Source organism: Anabrus simplex, chromosome 1, assembly GCF_040414725.1.
Source record: "Anabrus simplex isolate iqAnaSimp1 chromosome 1, ASM4041472v1, whole genome shotgun sequence".
NCBI classification, from domain to species: domain Eukaryota; kingdom Metazoa; phylum Arthropoda; class Insecta; order Orthoptera; family Tettigoniidae; genus Anabrus; species Anabrus simplex.
The window spans coordinates 1674177281-1674197519 of NC_090265.1; the positions used below are offsets into that span (position 1 = coordinate 1674177281).

The following is a 20239-nucleotide window of genomic DNA, read 5'->3' on the forward strand; positions in this document are numbered from 1 at the left end:
TCTTCACCGTTTTCCAATTTATCAAGAACGATGTGAATGTTTTCCAGGTTGTTCATAAGATTACCTTTATTTATCATACAGATAATTTGAAGGTCCTGTTTTATATTGGTGAATTTGTGGTTGGACTCTTTCATATGGGATCCCATGCCAGAGAATCTTTTGTATTTTTCAGCATTGACGTGTTCTTGATATCTGTAAGTATTAATTTTATTCAATTTTGCCTGAGGCAATAATAAAGTATCGATTAGGTGGTTATTTATACTTACTTCTTGATTAAACATCAATACGGTCATGAAATGGACAACTTGTAATACCTTCCGTAGCGGCCTGTCCTGAGGTTTGATTTTCTGACGTAACTGCAGTTTGTACGCTCGTAGGCACCAACCTTTCGTGGATAACATTGTGTACTGTAGAACGAGGTAACTGTAACTGCCTACTTGCTTGTCAAATTGAGTTACGAGGGCTCCGCTTGAAGGACTCACGGATTAAATCAACAGTAGCCTCTGAAACTGCGTGCGTGGCGTGGTGGCCCGTCGTCGACAGCAAGGTCCCAGATTCTCGAAGGCGCCTATCCCATTTCATGATTGTTATGTAAGTGGGAACATCATCAGTTGGTAACAGTCCATACTCACGCTGAAATCTACGTTGTACTAGTGTAACGGATTTTATCTCTGCGAGTGAAAGCACACAGAACACCTTCTGCTGTAGAGTCCACATGGTGAACAATGCAGTTATGTGCATGTGGTACCACTGCCACCGCAAGTGAACACAGAAAACATTTTAAGTTACCCTAGTTGTAGAAATAAACCGCCAATAAATATCTCCATTATTTCTCAAGTTATTAAATTTTATATTATTATACCTTTAACTCGGACACCTTGTATTTCTGGTCTTAGGTCCCCCTTCATGTTGACAAGTTAACCAAGGTAGATGTATTCACTGATATGTAGGATAATTTTCAACATGTACAGCTGTATTTTCATTTTTGAAAGGTTTATGACCTAGCCCACTTCTCGGCATGCCGATACGAGGTCGCTGACAAAGGAGTGGAGCTCCTTGGTGTCATTAGCCATCAGCATGATGTCATCCGCAAAGCTCAGGCCGTTCAACTTTTTTCCATTGTTTCAGATTCCCCTTATGTGCCAATTCACTTTTGACATAGCCATTTCTAAAACTGCTGTGAATAGGTTGGGTGATAGAGGATCACCTTGCTTTATACCTCTGCCAATGGGGAACTCCTCCTTTGCTCTGTAGACAAACGCTGAAGAGGTTCCATAGATGTTACGGAGTCTTTGATGTAGCCTGTTTCTATGCAGTGCTCTGTTAATGCTTGTATCACAGCTACATGACTGACAGAGTGAAATGCCTTTTCGAAATCAACAAAAGGTAAGCCGAGAGGCATTTGATATTCATTTACTCTGCTAATAGGTTCCATGAAGGTGAAGATGATGTCAGTTGTGCCAGATCCACTGCAAAAATCAGCTTGAGCTGAATCAAGGTTGGAACTGATTAGATTTGTCAAAAACATGGTAATACTTTCTACAGAACAGAAAGCAGACTGATAGGATGGTATTTCTTGATGTTGTGAATACAGTATTTTCATGCAGCAGAATAATTTTTGCTTTGTTTCAGGATGGTGGGATTGATGCTTTATGTAAGCAAGAAGTGATTTTAGCTAAGTAAATTATAGTTTCCTCACCAGCAAGCTTAATGTATAATGCCTATAAATGCCTATTAGCCCTTCTTTTACAAAATTAACATTGCATTGCATTGAAAACGGCTAAAATGAACCTTGTAATTTTCAAAATTATGCGACACACTCTGACTGCAAAACTGGCACTGCTCTGTTCTTGAAGGTCAAGTTGCATCATTACTATTCAAAGGTGAGGTCGGTTCTCGATGTCCTGCAATCCTTCTTTGAGAAAGAGGTATCTTTCCCTACCTACTGTTAGGGAGAACAGAAGTGGTTTAAAATAACCTCTATTCTTAAGAAGTTTGATAAATAGAGATAAAAATAAGCCAGCCTGCAGTCTTAGGGACAGCAAGCCTGCCTTTTATCTGGAGGCCCTGGGTTCATTTCCCAGATAGATCAGAGGTCCACTCAGCCTACATGAGAATAATTGAGGCGCTACCTGATCCCAGTCTAAAAGGCCAAGAATAATGGCCAAGAGGATTTGTCGCGATGTCAATATATCACCTCATAATCTACAGCCCGTTAGGCTGAGCAGCGATCGCTTGGTAGGCCAAGATCCATCAAGGTTGTAGTGCAATCAGGTTTGGTTTTGGTTTTTTTTTTAAATATGTAAAAATATGTTGTCACACACAACTCAAGTACAGCAGTAAAATGCCAAACTTCCCCTTAGCAAAATCAGTTTGCTCTCTTTATCCATTGAAACTGGTATTTCTGTAAGTGGTGCAACTATGTTCAGTGGTTTTCTCTTAAGATTCATCTCCCTCATACCCGACTCCCTGTAGAGGAGCAGGACAAGGATTGGACACACTTACAGGGTACCGATAGTTATTTCATCGTGCCTAAAAAACTGACAACATTAAATACCAAACTTAAAAAAAAAAAAAAAATTGTTTAACAATTTGGTGATAATATGTTGAAACATGAATAAAGAGTACAAAAAAAGTGCCATATTGCACTTCATGTAAAAGCAGCAAATTATAAATCTGCTGTGTGTGGGATAAAACCAGAATAGCCAAAAGTAACTCCGATCTCTTTAGTTTGCAGTATCCAAACACCAAAGTTATATAATTGATTAGTACCTTACTAATTTTGGAATGATTTAAATTCAAATTTGTATTAAAATATAGTACTTATTTTTAATCCTGATTTTAAAGATTTTTAGGGATTATGATTGTGCCTATTTTCAGTATTTTTAGTGCTTGTTTGCCTGCATATTTTTCAGTTTCCTTAATGTCTAATACCTAGTCTCTAGTGGTTAGTTTATTTTAAATTTTATTAGAAAATTCACTTTTTGCCTACTTTCAAATGGCAGTTTTGTTTTGATTCAAGATATCCTTATTTATCTGTGAAATTTAAAAGCATGCGTGTTAGATAGACTGAAAAGATTTTAAGTTACGTTTAACTGAGTCAACACTGAAAAGTATGGCTTCTTTTTTAACAAATTGTTTATCTATAAACTTTCTTTTATTTGAAGACAGTTTATCATCATTAGTTCCACCGAGCAAGGAGTCTAAACGCAATGGTGACCGTCCTGTGCGATGTATTCGAAGACGCAAAATGCTGCAGCCAAAGAAGACGTCCAATCCTCAGGCTCCCATATCTAAACGCCGTGGACGACCTCGACGCGTTACTCCTCGTCCACCACCAAGTACTAGTGAAGAGGATAGTGATGATGATGACGACGACGACGATGATGATGATGATGATGATGATGATGATGATGAAGACAAGGTAGATGAGCCTGCAGAGGAGATTAGTGTTGGAAAGAAGATGGATAGTGGTCATAACGATGAAGTGAATGCATTTAAAGGTACGTAGAAGTTTTCATTGAGAATTAATGAATAAAATCTCTGCATGACTTTACTGTACCAACTAGGGTTGCAAACAACTTCTTTTTATGAAATTTCTCATGTCAGAACTCAGATGGGGAATGTATGAAATATTCATGGCAGAAATGTTTACCGTGCGAGTGGCTGAGGAGTTTGGGTCACGTAGATGTCAGCTTGTATTCGGTAGATAGCGGGTTTGAATCCCACTGTCGGCAGCTGTGAAGATGGTTTCCATGGTTTCCCATTTTCATACCAGGCAAATGCTGCGGCTGTACCTTAATTAAGGCCACGGTTGATTCCTTCCCACTCCTAGACCTTGTCCGTTCCATCATCGCCAAGACCTATCTGTGTTGGTGCAATGTGAAGCAAATTGTAAATTTAAAAAAAAAATTAAAATGCTTACAGAGATTTACATGCTACATCGTAGTTTGTCTTTTTTTTTTTTTTCCCTCCCCTGCTCTGTATGTCTTCTTGAACTGTGGTATATTGTGCTTTACTGAATAAATGTTTTTGTATCCAGAGTGTTTCATTTTCGAACTCATATAAGGACTGAGACAAATGAAAGAAGCAATGTTGATATAGACAGGGTTAGACAGCTAAATTGTTACACCAGATAAATTCTAATCCATTGAAGGTATCCATATACTCTTTTTAATATTCTTAAATTGCAGTAAAGGACTTTACTTTTTCCCATGGGATGATTCGTTAGAGATATCGATACCAATATCTCTTTTTAAAATGGAAATACTGTATACTGATTAATACAGCTGGAATAGAAGTTCCCATTGTTCCAAGTCCAGAGATGTAACTATTTTTAAAATTGGACAATTACTTTTTTTTTAAATATCAGTAATGTTTTAATGTGTGATTTTGATGAACCTTATCACACAACATTCAATAGCACAAGGCTAGGCAATCTGGACATGTTGACACACATGCTTGTTACTGAGGCAACACAGCTTTGAAGTAGGCAGTCATGAACATGTCCCGTAAATAGTATGTTATGTACCTATCCCTTAATTTCAAAACTTTTTTAGAGAAGTTAGTTAACTAGGTGCGGGAAAGATGGGGTAAATTTGGCTGATAAATGATCTGCGTAGAGCTGGACAATTGCATGTTTAATAAATGAGGGTGGTGTTCAACAAACTGGATTTTCCTATAACTTAAACTCATTTCTACATCAATATCTCATGATTTTGGTTGTATGTAGTTTGAATAACGAAGTGAAACCGTGTGCCTCTGGATTACTAAGGTTTGAAGAATTGATGTACGTATTACATTTTTATTAGATCTTAATTAGTGATGTATTACGAGCCAAGTTTAAGTTATTTGAGGAAGAATCTGTTAATGTAAACATTGAGGTGAAGTGCTACCAACTTGAACATATTTCCAAAAGAGTAGTGAAGAGGAGTTACCGTCAACTTACACAATTGATTTTTATATCGATCGTGATACCATTCTTCGCCACCATGAGCTCTTGTATAGCATGTCAGAAGGCTGTTTCTAGGCAAGATATAAATTCTAAGATTCAGTGTAGTAACTGTCAGGGTTGGTTCCATTGCAAATGTGTTAACATAGGAGATGTTGAATTAAATTTCTTAAAATCTGGAAATCAAGTTTGGAGATGTGCTCGTTGTGAAAAGGAAAGACGAAATAGTGTACATGGCTTGGAACTAGCAACAGCACCATCTATTGGCAACAGCTATCAGCTCTTACTTGAGTTGAAGAAAGAAATTGCAGAGGTTAAGAAATCAAGTGTAGAGGCTGAGCGAGAGTTAGGCAAAAGTTTGGAGTTAGCTTACGTAAAATTGGATGAGAATGCAACATTCATTAAAAAAACAGTTGGAATTAATAAATCAGTGCATGGAGAAAATGGAAAAATTGAGAGAAGAAAATTTAAATCTTAAGAAGCAACTAAAAGACACACAAATACAGTTAGATGAACTTGATCAGTATTGTCGTCGTAACATGGTTGAAATCTTAGGCATACCTGAACGAGTTAATGAGAATATTTATGAAATTGTTAAAGCGTGTAGGTCTAGTATTAAATGTGGAGATCAAGAATGAATCGATTGATGCATGTCATAGGTTGAAGAGGCAATTGCATCAAGCTTCAGGTGCCATTGTAGTGAAGTTTGTACACTGGAGTGTCAAGAATGAACTCATTCAGAAACGCAAGGTTCAAAGGGATTTAAATGCATCTCATCTCGGATTCTCTGAGTATGAGATGGTGTATATAAACCACAGTTTGACGTCCCTATGAAGAAAGGTCCTTGGCCAAGCTCGAAAAATTAAGGAGAGAAATTATGCTTTTCTATGAGTTGATCATGAAGGTAACATTAAACTCCAAAAAAGAGAGGGTGATCGGCAGGTGTTTAATCTAAAAACCCTGTACGATGTGAATGGATTAAATGAGACTGTGTAACTTTTGTGTTTTGAGAAAAATGATTTTTAATGCAATTAATATTTACTACTAGAATGTAAAAGGGTTAAACACTAAAATTTCGGAGTTTTATGTTAACAATAGTGAATCAGAATACGATGTTCTGTTGATTATGGAAACATGGTTACAATCTCATGTTGCTAACAGCGAACTGTTTAGTAGGGATTTTAATGTGTATAGAAAACATTGTGGAGGTACAAAGAAAGGAGGACGCACATTAATAGCTGTTAAAGGTTCTATAGTATCAAGACAAATAACGTTAGATTTTGGTGATACTGAAGCAGTTTGTGTAAAAATTATAGTTAATGGTCACAGTTATGTAATAATGTCAGTGTATTTTCCACCTGCAACCAAATTGGAAGCATATTTGGACTTCTATAGATTGTTTGAAGTTAATAAGGACATTTCCAATTTAGATCTTATTATAGCTGGTGACTTTAATTTGCCATTAATTACTGGTGAGCAAAGTAATCTTGTAAATTTTGGACCTGCATATAGATCCTTAGCTGAGTTTATGTCACTCTATTAGTTGCACTTGGTCAGTAATATTCTTAATGCAAATGGAAATACACTTGATCTTATTATTACGAATGTTAACACATTAACAGTATATAGAGATGAGTGCCCCTTAATTAAGGAGGATAGTTATCATCCTGCAATTGACAGAGAGCGTAGCCATGTTTCACAACAACCTGAACAACCTAAGCAGTTATTTGACTTTAGAAGGGCTAATTTCTTTCAAATGTATAAAATGTTTGAGCGAATGGATTGGTCTAGGATTGTAGAATTTACAGACGCTGACCAGGCTGTTGAGTATTTTTATGCTCGGGTACATTCTGTATTTTGTGAAACGGTACCAATGAAGAATTTTCACACAAAGAAAAAATATCCTCCATGGTTTACTAAAGACATAATAAATAACTTGAAACTGAAGGAAATCCACAGAAAGCGAAGGAAACATTCAGAGTATAGTAGGGTAATATTTAACGAGTTAAGGAGAGAAACGAAACATATGATTAGTAAAGCGTATAACAATTATATTTCTAGACTTGTAGAGAATATCAAAAGTGATGTTAATCAGTTCTGGAGCTATATGAAATGCAAAAGAAATACCAAAGAGGGTCTGCAACAGGGCATGAAATTTCACAATATCTTACTTAATAATAACAAAAGTATAGCTGATGGCTTTGCAACCTTTTTTGGATCGGTATATTCGAAACCTCCACCATGCTATGATATTCCTGATTCATCTGATGTATATGTTAATTATCCGTTATCTTTAGAATTCGTGGATGAAAAGGAATATATGTTAGCTATTAAAATATGAAAACCTAAAAGGTCATGTGGTGTTGATGGAATACCGCCGTACGTACTGAAAGCATGTTCGAATGTGTTGGATTTCCCCTTACGAGCCGTATATAACATTGTGGTAAAAATGCAAACCTTTCCAAAAGTATGGAAGATAGTGAAAGTGTGTCCAGTTTTTAAAAGTGGGGACAGTAAAAATATTGAAAACTATCGCCCTCTTTGTATTTTGTGTGCGCCGGCTAAAGTATTTGAGCAAATAATGTACACGCGTATATTTAATCATGTGAGGATCGGTATACATATTAATCAGCATGGTTTAATGCCAGGTAGATCAACTACGACGAATCTATTAAAATTTATACAATATGCCGTTTTGAATAATCAGTGACATTACAAGTTGTCCATTTCATGACTGTATCAATGTTTAATCAAGAAGTAAGTATAAATAACCACCTAATCGATACTTTATTAATGCCTCAGGCAAAATTGAATAAAATTAAAACTTACAGGACATGTTTCGACCACTTAGTGGTCCTCTTCAGCTGTATAAATAAAGAACTGAAAAGAAAAACATTATGACAATAAGCACAAATAAAAGTTCTTTGGAGACTCCTTTGATAAAAATGGAGGTCATCAGAATAGGTCATCTTACCTCTCGTTCTTGTTTGGAAAAGATGTTTATTCTGCGCTGTCTAGAGGGTCTGTCTTTGAGCGCGACCTGGTGAAGTAACGATGTGATACAGTTTTACAGTTCATGGAAAGCTCTGGAGAGAAGGGAAGTAGAGTTTTATCGTCATCTAAAATAACATGTATGATTAATAAAGGTAATCTTATGAACAACCTGGAAAACATCCACATCGTTCTTGATAAATTGGAAAACTGTGAAGAGAATCTCAATGAAAACAACAAGCATAAAAACATTTTATTTGAGAATTTTAGCAAATACTTAGAGTGGGTGGACATAAAACAGACTAGACGAACAAGAGATATAATCAAACACGACATCGCAGAAGCACAGCCCAATCTCCCTCCTCCCACACATGTTATTTTAGATGACGATAAAACTCTACTTCCCTTCTCTCCAGAGCTTTCCATGAACTGTCAAACTGTATCACATCGTTACTTCACTAGGTCGCGCTCAAAGACAGACCCTCTAGACAGCGCAGAATAAACATCTTTTCCAAACGAGAACGAGAGCCAAGATGACCTATTCTGATGACCTCCATTTTTATCAAAGGAGTCTCCAAAGAACTTTTATTTGTGCTTATTGTCATAATGTTTTTCTTTTCAGTTCTTTATTTATACAGCTGAAGAGGACCACTAAGTGGTCGAAACATGTCCTGTAAGTTTTAATTTTATTCAATTTTGCCTGAGGCATTAATAAAGTATCGATTAGGTGGTTATTTATACTTACTTCTTAATCAATGACAGGTTGACGTAATATACACAGATTTTCCCAAAGCCTTCGACAAATTAGATCACGGCATTTTAATGATAAAATTGTCATGCTTTGGTCTGACCCCTCGTTGGTTAAAACTGCTTGCATCTTATCTTAGTGCACGGAAACAATATGTTTGCTATCATCAACATGAGTCTTACGCATACAATGTTACTTCTGGTGTACCACAAGGGTCTAACCTTGGCCCTTTATTCTTTATTTTATATATTAATGATTTGCCCACTAGAATTAGAATAAATATGATTGTTAATAAAGGTTACAGATCTCTGCACATGCTTATGAGGGTATTTAGGGGTTGTAGTAAGGATGTAAAGGAGAGGGCATATAAGTCTCTGGTAAGACCCCAACTAGAGTATGGTTCCAGTGTATGGGACTCTCACTAGGATTACATGATTCAAGAACTGGAAAAAATCCAAAGAAAAGCAGCTCGATTTGTTCTGGGTGATTTCCGACAAAAGAGTAACGTTACAAAAATGTTGCAAAGTTTGGGCTGGGAAAATTTTGGAGAAAGGAGATGAGCTGCTCGATTAAATGGTATGTCACATTCAGTTTACAAAGTATACATTTATTGTTCACCTATTCAATACCTACAGTACCACGTTTTGTGGTTAAATAATCATAAAAGGTTGAAAAGTTGTGGATATGTTTCGCCCTTCTTATTGGGCATCATCAGCACATTGGTTAATCTTAAAACAAACAATTTTTTAAAAATAAGATTACATTATTGTTTATGAAAAATTGAGATGAGAAATGTTGTGATATAAAAAAATAAAAAAATCTATGATACAGTAGTTAAAAAATTTGACATAGGAAATATGAGCACATGATAAAATTATTGTAGTATATTTTACAATATTGTCTAAAAAATTAATTGTAATGATAAGAAGTTTTTAAAATTGGCATGTATCTGGAATTGAAATGGATCCTCTTCTTACTGGAAGTCAAAAATATTTGCTGCCATCGCTGCTAAGTAGATCAAAGGATGAATTTTATTTTAAATTATATGTTCCAACTGTTAAATTTAGGTTGAAAAGAAGCAATTGGTGTTCCTTCGTTGGGTTGAATTGATTTAAGATACACTCTGATGTAATTGCTGGAATGGAGTATAAGTTCAAGATTTATTTGTGTTTGATAGTTATGTTGATTTTCACATATATTAGTAGTTTTCCAGATGTTGTAGGAAATATCGACGGGTAGAGTGTTGTTAAATCAAATGCCGTGGAGTGTCTATCTTGTTTTGTTAGCAGCGTTGGTCTGACTGGAGTTCAACTCCAGTGATTTTAAAAACTTCTTATCATTACAATTAATTTTTTATACAATATTGTAAAATATACTACAATAATTTTATCATGTGCTCGCATTTCCCATGTCAAATTTCTTAACTACTGTATCATAGAATTTTTTCATTTTTTTATATCGCAACATATCCCATCCCAATTTTTCATAAACAATAATGTAATCTTATTTTTTTTAAATTGTTTGTTTTAAGATTAACCAATGTGCTGATGATGCCCAATAAGAAGGGTGAAACATATCCACAACTTTTCAACCTTTCATGATTATTTAACCACAAAACGTGGCACTGTAGGTATTGAATAGGTGAACAATAATTGTATACTTTGTAAATTGAATGTGATCACTGTAGTCAATACGGACCAAAAAATGAGATTAATGACTTGTAAATGGTGTGTTCCGAGCTGTCAGAGGAGAGATGGCGTGGGAGGACATCAGTAGACGAATAAGTTTGAGTGGTGTCTTTAAAAGTAGGAAGATCACAATATGAAGATAAAGTTGGAATTCAAGAGGACAAATTGAGGCAAATATTCATTTATAGGAAAGGGAGATAGGGATTGGAATAACTTACCAAGGGAAATGTTCAATAATTTTCTAATTTCTTTGCTATCATTTAAGAAAAGGCTAGGAAAACAACAGATAGGGAATCTGCCACCTGGGCGACTGCCCTAAATGCAGATCAGTAGTGATTGATTGATTGATTGATTGATTGATTGATTGATTGATTGATTGATTGATTGATTGATTGATTGATTGATTGATTGATTGATTGATTGATTGATTGTAATTAAACTCCTTTCTCACCCCCCCCCCCTCCTACCCGTTTTCAGTGTTTATCATATGCTGATAATGTCAAACTTTATAAAGAGATAAAAAATGTTGATGATATGTTGAAATTACGATATGATTTGGATTACTTATACACATGGAGTATTGGAAACTGTTTGCAATTTAACATAAATAAATGCTGTTTTCTTCAGATTTCAAATAAGAAAAATACATTGAATTATAAATATAAAATGAATAATGCAGAACTCAAAGTTGTTCACTCTGTTCATGATTTAGGGGTAATTGTTACAAGAAATTTATCTTTCAAGGAGCATATTAATACAATGGTTAATGATTCCTCTAAGAAATTGGGTTTTATAATTAGAAATTCAAGAGATTTTACTAACATGTATGCACTCACCTTATTATTCAATAGTATTGTCCGATCATAACTTGAGTATTCATGTATAATTTGTCTCCATGTTATAAATCTTATCCAAATCAAATTGAAAGGGTGCAGAAACGCTTTTTAAGATATATTTATTGTAAAAAATATAAGATATTTCCCTTTAGAAATTATGTTTAATATGGATTTTTGTTGAATGAATTTAAATATGTATCGCTAGCCAGTAGGCGTGCAATAGCTCAACAAATTTATCTCTATAAGATGGTTAATGCATTAATTGACGATAATAGTTCGCTTGACGAGTTATGCTTTAATGGTAGAAAAGGAAATTTAAGATTTCGGCAATTGTTTATTACTCCAGTCTCCAAAACTGTATTTTTTAAGAACTCTCCGTTTATCAATATGTGTGAAACATACAATAACTTAATTAATAAGTATCATATAGATCTTGACTTTGCTTATGAATATGACACATATGTAAATATATTAAAAGAATTTTTCTCGTCGAAGTGATTTGTTTATATGTATAATATTTACATGATTTTGTTACAATTTTTTTGTTTGATTTATTAACAGGCTTCTCTATATGAGATATTGTTTCATCCATTTCATACAGAGCATTATCATCTCATTTACATAGCGTTTTCACATTTTCTTGTTTTTGGTTTTTGTATGTTATTTGTTCAAATAATTTGTAAAAGCCACCTATAATTGGAGTGTGTGTCTGTTGGTGGCACATTTATTAAATAAATAAATAAACATTTATTAAGTAAATAAATAAATGACAGTGGAATAGAAAATATTATGTTTCCATACATGTGCAGACCTGCAAGTCAGTGTCAGTGAACTCTAAATCCAGCATTATGCATCTGCATTTCCAAAAGGAGCTCTGTCAGCTTTCCTTGTACATTTGATTTCCAGCGAACTTTCATTTATTGATTGTATTCACTGTGTTTCTCAAAATAGAGAACATAAACCTTTTGTTACATTTTTTCATAACACAGATGCTTATGTCTTTCAAAAACTTCACCCTCCCTCAGTTGCGATCGATGTACATTGCGAGAATTTAAAATTATACAAACCATCAGATGCTGATGTTTTTTGTGCCAAGTTATGTTATGATCATTCAGGTTTGAATCAAGAAATGTAGTGTTCAATCTTAATGTTTTTTTTTTTTTATAAACTTCAGCATAATCCTTTCCTAGTCACGCAATGAAGCTCTGTGTCTCATACAAAGGTGGCTAGTGCATAGAGAAATGACTACTGCTTTCCTAGATGCTTGTTGCTCCACAAGGAAAAATAGAAACTAGATTACATTAATGTGTAATGGTTCATTATTCAAATTTGCTTGTTATTTATAGCACTTGCAACAAGTCTTAATATCTCCACTGGATTGTGTTTCACTTGTGTGATGCAATTACTGTGATATGGTTTACTTCACTCCCCACTGCATGTTGACTGTGCAGTGACTGCCTTTTTTTCCAGGACCTCAGATATAAACTAGAGACAGAACTAATGGCACCAAACATGTGGTCACACAGCTCGAGTCACATAACTATCAGCTTGCATTCGGGGTTCAAAGCCTACTGTCGGCAGCCCTGAAGATGGTTTTCCTTGGTTTCCCATTTTCACACCTGGCAAATGTTGGTGCTGTACACTGACTTAGCAAATGTCATGGGATAGTCACCTAATAGGGTTGTGGGGCTTTCTCTGGCCCTGCGAACTGCAGTGAGACATCGTGGAAGTGAGTCAACAAGTCCCTGGTAGTCCTCTGGACGCAGCTGACACCAAATCGTTTGCAGAGTGGCCGCCAATGCTGGTCTGTTCGTGGGTGCAGGATCCATGGCACGGAGCCTGCGTTCCAGGACATCCCAGATATGCTCGATAGGGTTCATTTCAGGGCTCCTGGGTGGCAATGGCAGTTGTTGGACCTCCACTGCATGTTCTTGGAACCATTCCTGGGTGACGTGGGAGCGATATGGCGGCGCGTTATCATCTTGAAACACCGCAGAACCTTCTGGGCACTGGAAGGCCAAAAATGGGTGGAGATGGTCTCCGAGCAGCTCAACATACCGCATACAATTCAAAGTCTCTTCCAGAACAACTAGGGGGCCCATTCCGTACCAGGAAAAAGCACCCCAGACCGTAACAGAGACACCAGCGCCCTGGACCACACCTTCGAGGCAGGCGGGATCCATCGCTTCATGTGGTCTTCGGAACAAATATTACACATCCCCTATGGGTACATGGTGCCTCCCATCGGCATGGTGCAGTTGAAATCGTGATTCGTCCGACTGTATCACGTTACACCATTGTTCCAGTGTCCATCCCTGGTGACTGGCGACAAATGCGTGTCGTTGTGCCCGATGACGTTGGGTTAACAGTGGCACCCGTGTGCGACGTCGGCCCCATGTTCCTACGGATTGTCCACCGGAAGACGTGTCTAGCACAGCCTGTGTTGAATTGAGCTGTGATTTGTTGCACGGTTGCCCGTCTGTCACTATTGACAATCCATCTCAGATGTTACCGGTCACGGTCATCGAGGGTGGCTGGACAGCCGGTCGTTCGTCTGTTGTGTATGGTGACACCCGCATTCAACCATTCACGATACACCCTGGACACGGTTGATCGTGTGAAGCCGAATTTCCGCACCACTTCCGAAATTGCACTTTCCATCCGTCGGGCACCGACCACCATACCCCGTTGGAACGGTGTCAGCTCACGACGACGTTCTATGTTACACCTGTTACGTGCACAGCCACTGGTCACAAGGTCTCCTATACAACTGCCGCTGGCACAGGGGGCGTGTGGTGCGCAGACAACACACCTGCGCATCAGTGTTCCACTATCCCATGACATATGCTCAGTAAGTGTACTTTAATTACGGCCACGGTCGCTTCCTTCCCACTCCTAGCCCTTTCCTATTCCATCGTCACCATAAGACCTATCTGTGTCAGTGCAATGTAAAGCATTTCTTTTTTTAAAAAAATTTGCACAACTACATATGTTCCTCATCCTCCTCCTCCTCCTCCTCCTAGCGTTTGTCCCGCATAGGTGCAGGGTCCACTTTTTTAATGTGCTAATTACCACTTCTGCCAGTCGAGGGCAACACTGAGAAGTTTTTGTCATCCTTCAGCCGATCAAGCCAGCATTTCTTTGGTCAGCCATGGGGTCAGCGTCCGTTTGTATTAGAGTATTTCCTCTGTCATTTTAAATTATTCTTGATTTTGATGTATCTATTCTTGTGGCTTAAATGTACCATATGTTGTATATTGTCAATTTGCTAAAAATGTATTTATAAAAATAAAAATAATATTTTAATATTGTATACCATTAAAATAGGATTGTATGATAGATTTCTTCTGGCAAAAATAGGTTACACTCAAATAATCTAGGCAGAGTTATGTTTATTTCCATTGATAAAGTAACTTCATAGCCTTCTCTGGGCAGGAGGAGTTTCAGTTAGCTATAATTACGTATCCAGGCTTGGAAAAGATTCTTTCTGCTCGAACAGATGTTGCAGAATCAGAAAATAACCAGATGGCCACACAACTATCCCGATGATTCTGTTATATTGTTGCCAGCATGTCAACAAATCATTCCTTATGCCTCAGTTATTTTTCTACATACCACTTCCCGAATGGCCTTGACTTTCGAAGCATGTGCACTGTTCTCAACAGAAAGCCATCCGGCTCCAAGGCTAAATGGTTAGCGTACTGGCCTTTGGGCCAGGGGTCCTGGGTTTGATTCCCGGTTGGGTCAGGGATTTTAACCTTCTCGGGTTAGTTCCAGCAGCTCAGGGGCTGGGCGTGTGTGTCGTCTTCAGCATTAGAATAGGGCCTTATCCTCAGAGACACACTGGTCGCCTATATGGCATCAACTCGAAAGACCTGCACCAAGCCTCTTCAGAGGCTACACACCATTATTATAACAGAAAGCCAACTGCTCTGCTCTTTGGACACTATAATTTGGGTATTTTGTCATGTTGGGGAAGTACAGTACATCAAACTTACTTAGAATTATAGGCATATAATCAAATAAAAGTGAAATAAGCCTTCACCTATGAATGCAGTCTTGGTTAGAATATACTACTAGACTTATGTCCAATCCTTGTCCCATTTCTCTTCATGGTTGGGTTGAAGTGAGATGAATATTTGTAGCAAGTTTTTATGACCAAATGCCCTTCCTGATGTCAACCTTATCAGAGCAATCAATGAGATGAAGTTAATGACATGATATATGATGGTAAAAAGGGAGAGGATGAAACCCAGTGCTGGCACATAGCCTACTTTTCCTTGCTCAGACCCTTCAGACACTAGATGTAGATGTACAGTGAGTTATGACTAATGTTCACTTTCCTGATCTCATCATAAATATTATAGCTTCAGTTTTGGATCAGTGCATCAACTTGTGAAATCATGTTTGGTATTAAGATGTGATGTCTCTGTGTAGGTCTTGTCTTCTTTGTTGCTGGCACATTCTGTGAGGAAATGTTCGTACTGTCATTTCATTTCAAGTATTAAAAAATGTCCTAATCTTTAGCATCTGAAAATCCGAGCCCTAATTCTTAAGTAAGATGGGCTCTGTTTCCTCTGCTGCAACTCGCCCCTGCTAAAGGGTATTTCTCCTGAAGGGCCAATAAATATTATTCTTCTTCATTTCCAGTTTCCAGTCTTCTGCATCAGGTTGTGAATCAAAGACCTCCACAATTTTTTTTTAATCTCTCCACCATTCCCTTCCTCCAATATTTCTTCTACTTTTACTCCTCTCTTCTCTATATTCTCCTTCATCGTATCCATCCATCTCTTTCTGGGCCTACCCCGTTGTCTTCTTCCTATTATTTTCTCCGTAAATACTCGCTTTGGAACTTCTTCCATTCTTATCATGTGTCCATACCGTTTCAGCTTACTGATCTTCTCTATCTTGTCTTGCAGTTTAGGGAATGCTTTGTCTACTATTGTACTAAAACTTGACTTGCCTGTCTGAGGGCCTGTGCTACAACTGTCAGATAAACAGCCAGATACGTAGGCTGCAGTTTTGCAAACTAGAAGTTAAATATTTTCTTGCGTACTTTCAATGGATTTTAACGACGGTATTGTTATGCGAAAGATGTAGTAATATTTTTATTCCATTGGTAATAAGGTTACTGTAAATACTGTATGTATGTATGTATGTTTAGTCCTCAGCCCGGAGGCTGGTTGGATCCTCAACAGCTCCGCCATCAGCTGTCATAAATGGCCTAGGCATCACTGAAGAGGCATACTAGGGAAATGAGGAGTGAGGTAGTTTCCCATTGCTTTCCTCACCCAGCCAGAAGTTGCTATTACATATCAGTCTGCCAAGCCCACTGAAATGCATGCACGAACTGACCCTATGAGCAACATTTTCACACCATTCATAGCAGGGACTGGCTGCACAAGGAATGGCATTGCTAGCATCACTCATACCTCAGTCACTTTCATCTTGTCAAAGCCAAGGATAAAGCTGAGACAGATCAATGAAAGTAACAACATTGCTCTAGCCCATACCAGAAGACATAGTGCACTGTAAACACTACATCCTGCCAACATATAGTGAAATTTAGTGCGGAGGTATACATGTTCCTTGGTGTTTTCGTTTGTTTAGCACTATTCCTTTCAAAATTGTATTACTAGAGTCCAATATCAGACTCTTATTAACCCTTTCAGGACCGGGTATATTCAAGGAGAGCGCGCCTAAGACGACCAGCTGTTTAGTATATAATATGGCGAAAAAGACCAAGGCGTTCAAGGCATATTTTCCACATCTCCATTCAGAAACCTATAACTTAGTCTGTAATAAAGGTTTCTTCACGATTAATTTTTCAAAATCTTGGGAAAGCAACCCTTTTTCTTATGACATGTAAACAGAGGCAGTTTGAATAAAAATAATATTTTAAAATAAACAATATTTTATATATACACTAAAAATGTTTTTTAAGTATTCAACTGAAATATCTGTAACTTCTAAACTAGGCAAAATTTATCTATGGCAAATGCATTATTTATATTCCATACTTCCTTTTCCGTATTGTCACAATTTTTTGTGGAGTTTGGATTGAAATTAATTGACAAAATATTGTTATTGTCAACTTGATCTGAACATTAAAATAAAGGTTTTCAAAGGTCCACCTTTTCAGTACAATAATGTTTTATTGTGAATCAGTCACATGTCATAAGGGTACTAGTTTCGGCACCCGTAATGTGCCATCAACCCTAGATGCAAATTGAACAATTATATACACATACCTAAAACACATTGTAAAACACATTACTAGCATCTATGATGGTACATGAAATGAGTTAAAATTATGGTGCAATTTGAAATGCTGCAGTATAATATTCTTATAGTGACTCTCTTGTAAATTTTATTTAATATTGTTTAGTCTAGCCTGTGTATGTCCAGGTCAAGTGAAATCTACAATAATTATATTATCTATATGAGTTGGCACTTGTTCACTTAAATTAGGTGGTTGCAAAGAAGTTGAATTGGTCTTATGGAGATCGTAGTATGACCTGAGACTGAGATTCCCACTTTAATTTGAAACCTGAAGAAGAAAATAGGAAGCCAAATTAGGCATAGAAGATGGTGGAAGTAATGTATGGAAATTACTAGAACCATTAAAAATTGATGGAGTCGCTCTAAGAATACTGTATTATACCGCAGCATTTCAAATTGTACCATAATTTTAACTCATTTCATGTACCATCATAGATGCTAGTAATGTGTTTTAGGCTGTTGTTGTTTGAGTCATCAATCCATAGACTGGTTTGATGCAGCTCTCCGTGTATCTAATTGTTCGATTTGCATCTAGGGCTGATGATGGCACATTACGGGTGCCAAAACTAGTACCCTTATGACATGTGATTGATTCACAATAAAACATTATTGTATTGAAAAAGTGGACCTTTGAAAACTTTTATTTTACTCTAATCCAATTGCAATATGGAACAAAATGAAATTTATAACTATTAGTAACTTGATCTGACGTCTAAAAATAACCAGCACAGCAGTGAGCACACATTGTTTGCCTACACTTTATAGATACAAATCCAGAACCTCTGAATAACACCAATACACACCTTCAATATAACACTCAAACTGACCCAATAATGTTTTAAAGTGTTTCCACTTACTTTCCACACTTACAAAAACTTGTTTACAAATATGTTTTGCAATGCACAAACCACACAAACCATGGCAACTTCTTGGCATTTGATATAGACAGTTCTTCAGCTGGTCCTGTAAGGGTTAAGGATTAATAATAATAATAATAATAATAATAATAATAATAATAATAATAATAATAATAATAATACACTAGTGTCCAAAAGTTAAGCATAACTTACGAGTAAGCAGTGCAATAGAAAATAGACTGCAAATTGCACGACATATGCACCTACCAACCTTATGTGTTTGCTCTGTATAGGAAAGGAGTGTCCCCTGCTTTGAGTAGCAGCATAACCGCAAGGTAAACACAGGCAGTGCCTGCGCCCCATATTCCCTCAGTCATGTTTGCCCTGTTATAGTGTGCGGAGTGTACGTGACAACATAATGGCACAACGACGCCATTTGGACCCCGTTTGCAGGGTAGAATACTCGGCCACCTGGAAGCAGGCCAGACACAGACCGAAGTCTTGAATGTGCTACAAAGTGTCATTTCCAGGCTTTGGAGATAACGGACCATTTATATTGGTATTACAAGAGATGTTAGTCGTAGGCCAGTACTGGGTCGACCAAGGGTAACCATCCCACAGCAGGACCGATATCTGGCCTTAACCGCCCAACGAAATTGGAGTGCACCTGCAAGACAATTGTCGGCGGAGCTTGCAGCCGTCTCAGGGGTTGCCGTTTCCCAGCAAACTGTGTACCAGAGGCTCAGAACAGCAGAGCTGTTTGCCTGACGTCCAGCGGTGTGCGTGCCGCTCGCTCCAGCACAGAGACGGGCCCATTTACTGTGGACCTGTCAACATCGAAACTGGACCATGAATGAATGGAGGCATGTGCTCTTCACAGATGACAATAATTGAAATTAAATAATAGGGGTCCTCTTATTCAATACACAAACATTCAATACATAAAATATGGTACATGATAATATTGCGACTCAGTATAAAATCCTTTTAAAATGACGATGACGGACCACCATATTTTATTTAATATTAATCTATGTAGGTATTACAGTGTGTTTTAAGGTTGTTTCTAGTTATTGTGTTTGCCTCATTTGACTTGGTGGCTGATGATGGTACAAGTTTAGTGCCGAAACTAGTACCTCATGTGAACGACATGTGATTGTTTCACATTAATAAATGTTTGTGTATTGAATAGGAGGATCCCTATTAATTAATTTCAATGATTGTAATCCCATTTCAAAACGGATCATGAAATCTATATACGTATATATAAAATAACTTGTCCTGACTGACTGACTGATTCATCATTGCCGAGCCAAAACTACTGGACATAAAGAAATTAAATTTTGGGGATACGGTCATATTAAGATGTAGGTGCTCGCTAAGCGAGTATTTTTGTATATTCCGTCACTAAGGGGGTGAAAAGGGGGGTGAAATTTTAAAATGAGTGTATCTATATCTCAAAACTTCAAAAGTTTACAGATGTAAAAATTGGTATTTAGAATCTTCTTTAAGAATAGGGAAACACATATTTTTTGTTTTCGGAAAATCCCAATAGGAGGGGTGAAAAAGGGGTTGAATGCCTTTAATCAGGATACCGGTACTTATATCTCAGAAACTGAAGATATTACAGACCTAAAAATTGGTACTTTTGATCTCTTTAAAAAATAAAGAAACACATATTTTTTTTTGTTTTTGGAAAATCCAACTAATGGGAGGGTGAAAAGGGGGGTGAATTTTTAAAATAAGTGTATCTATATCTCAAGACTTTGAAAGTTTATAGATGTAAAAATTGGTATTTAGAACATTAAAAGTAAAGAAACACGTATTTTTTTGTTTTCGGAAAATTCCAATAAGACGGGTGAAAAGGGGTGAAAAAGGGGTTGAAT

At 37.0% G+C, this 20239-nt stretch overlaps 1 protein-coding gene across 2 annotated transcripts in view; it reads left to right on the forward strand.

Annotated features, from left to right (window-relative positions):
- LOC136858674 (serendipity locus protein H-1) overlaps positions 1-20239 on the forward strand; it is a 318900-nt gene that overhangs the window by 209781 nt on the left and 88880 nt on the right. For both annotated transcript variants that reach the window (XM_067138392.2, XM_067138393.2), the window contains one exon: positions 3168-3503. In XM_067138392.2, the coding sequence (XP_066994493.2) occupies positions 3168-3503 (336 nt within the window). The remainder of the gene's footprint in view (positions 1-3167; positions 3504-20239) is intronic.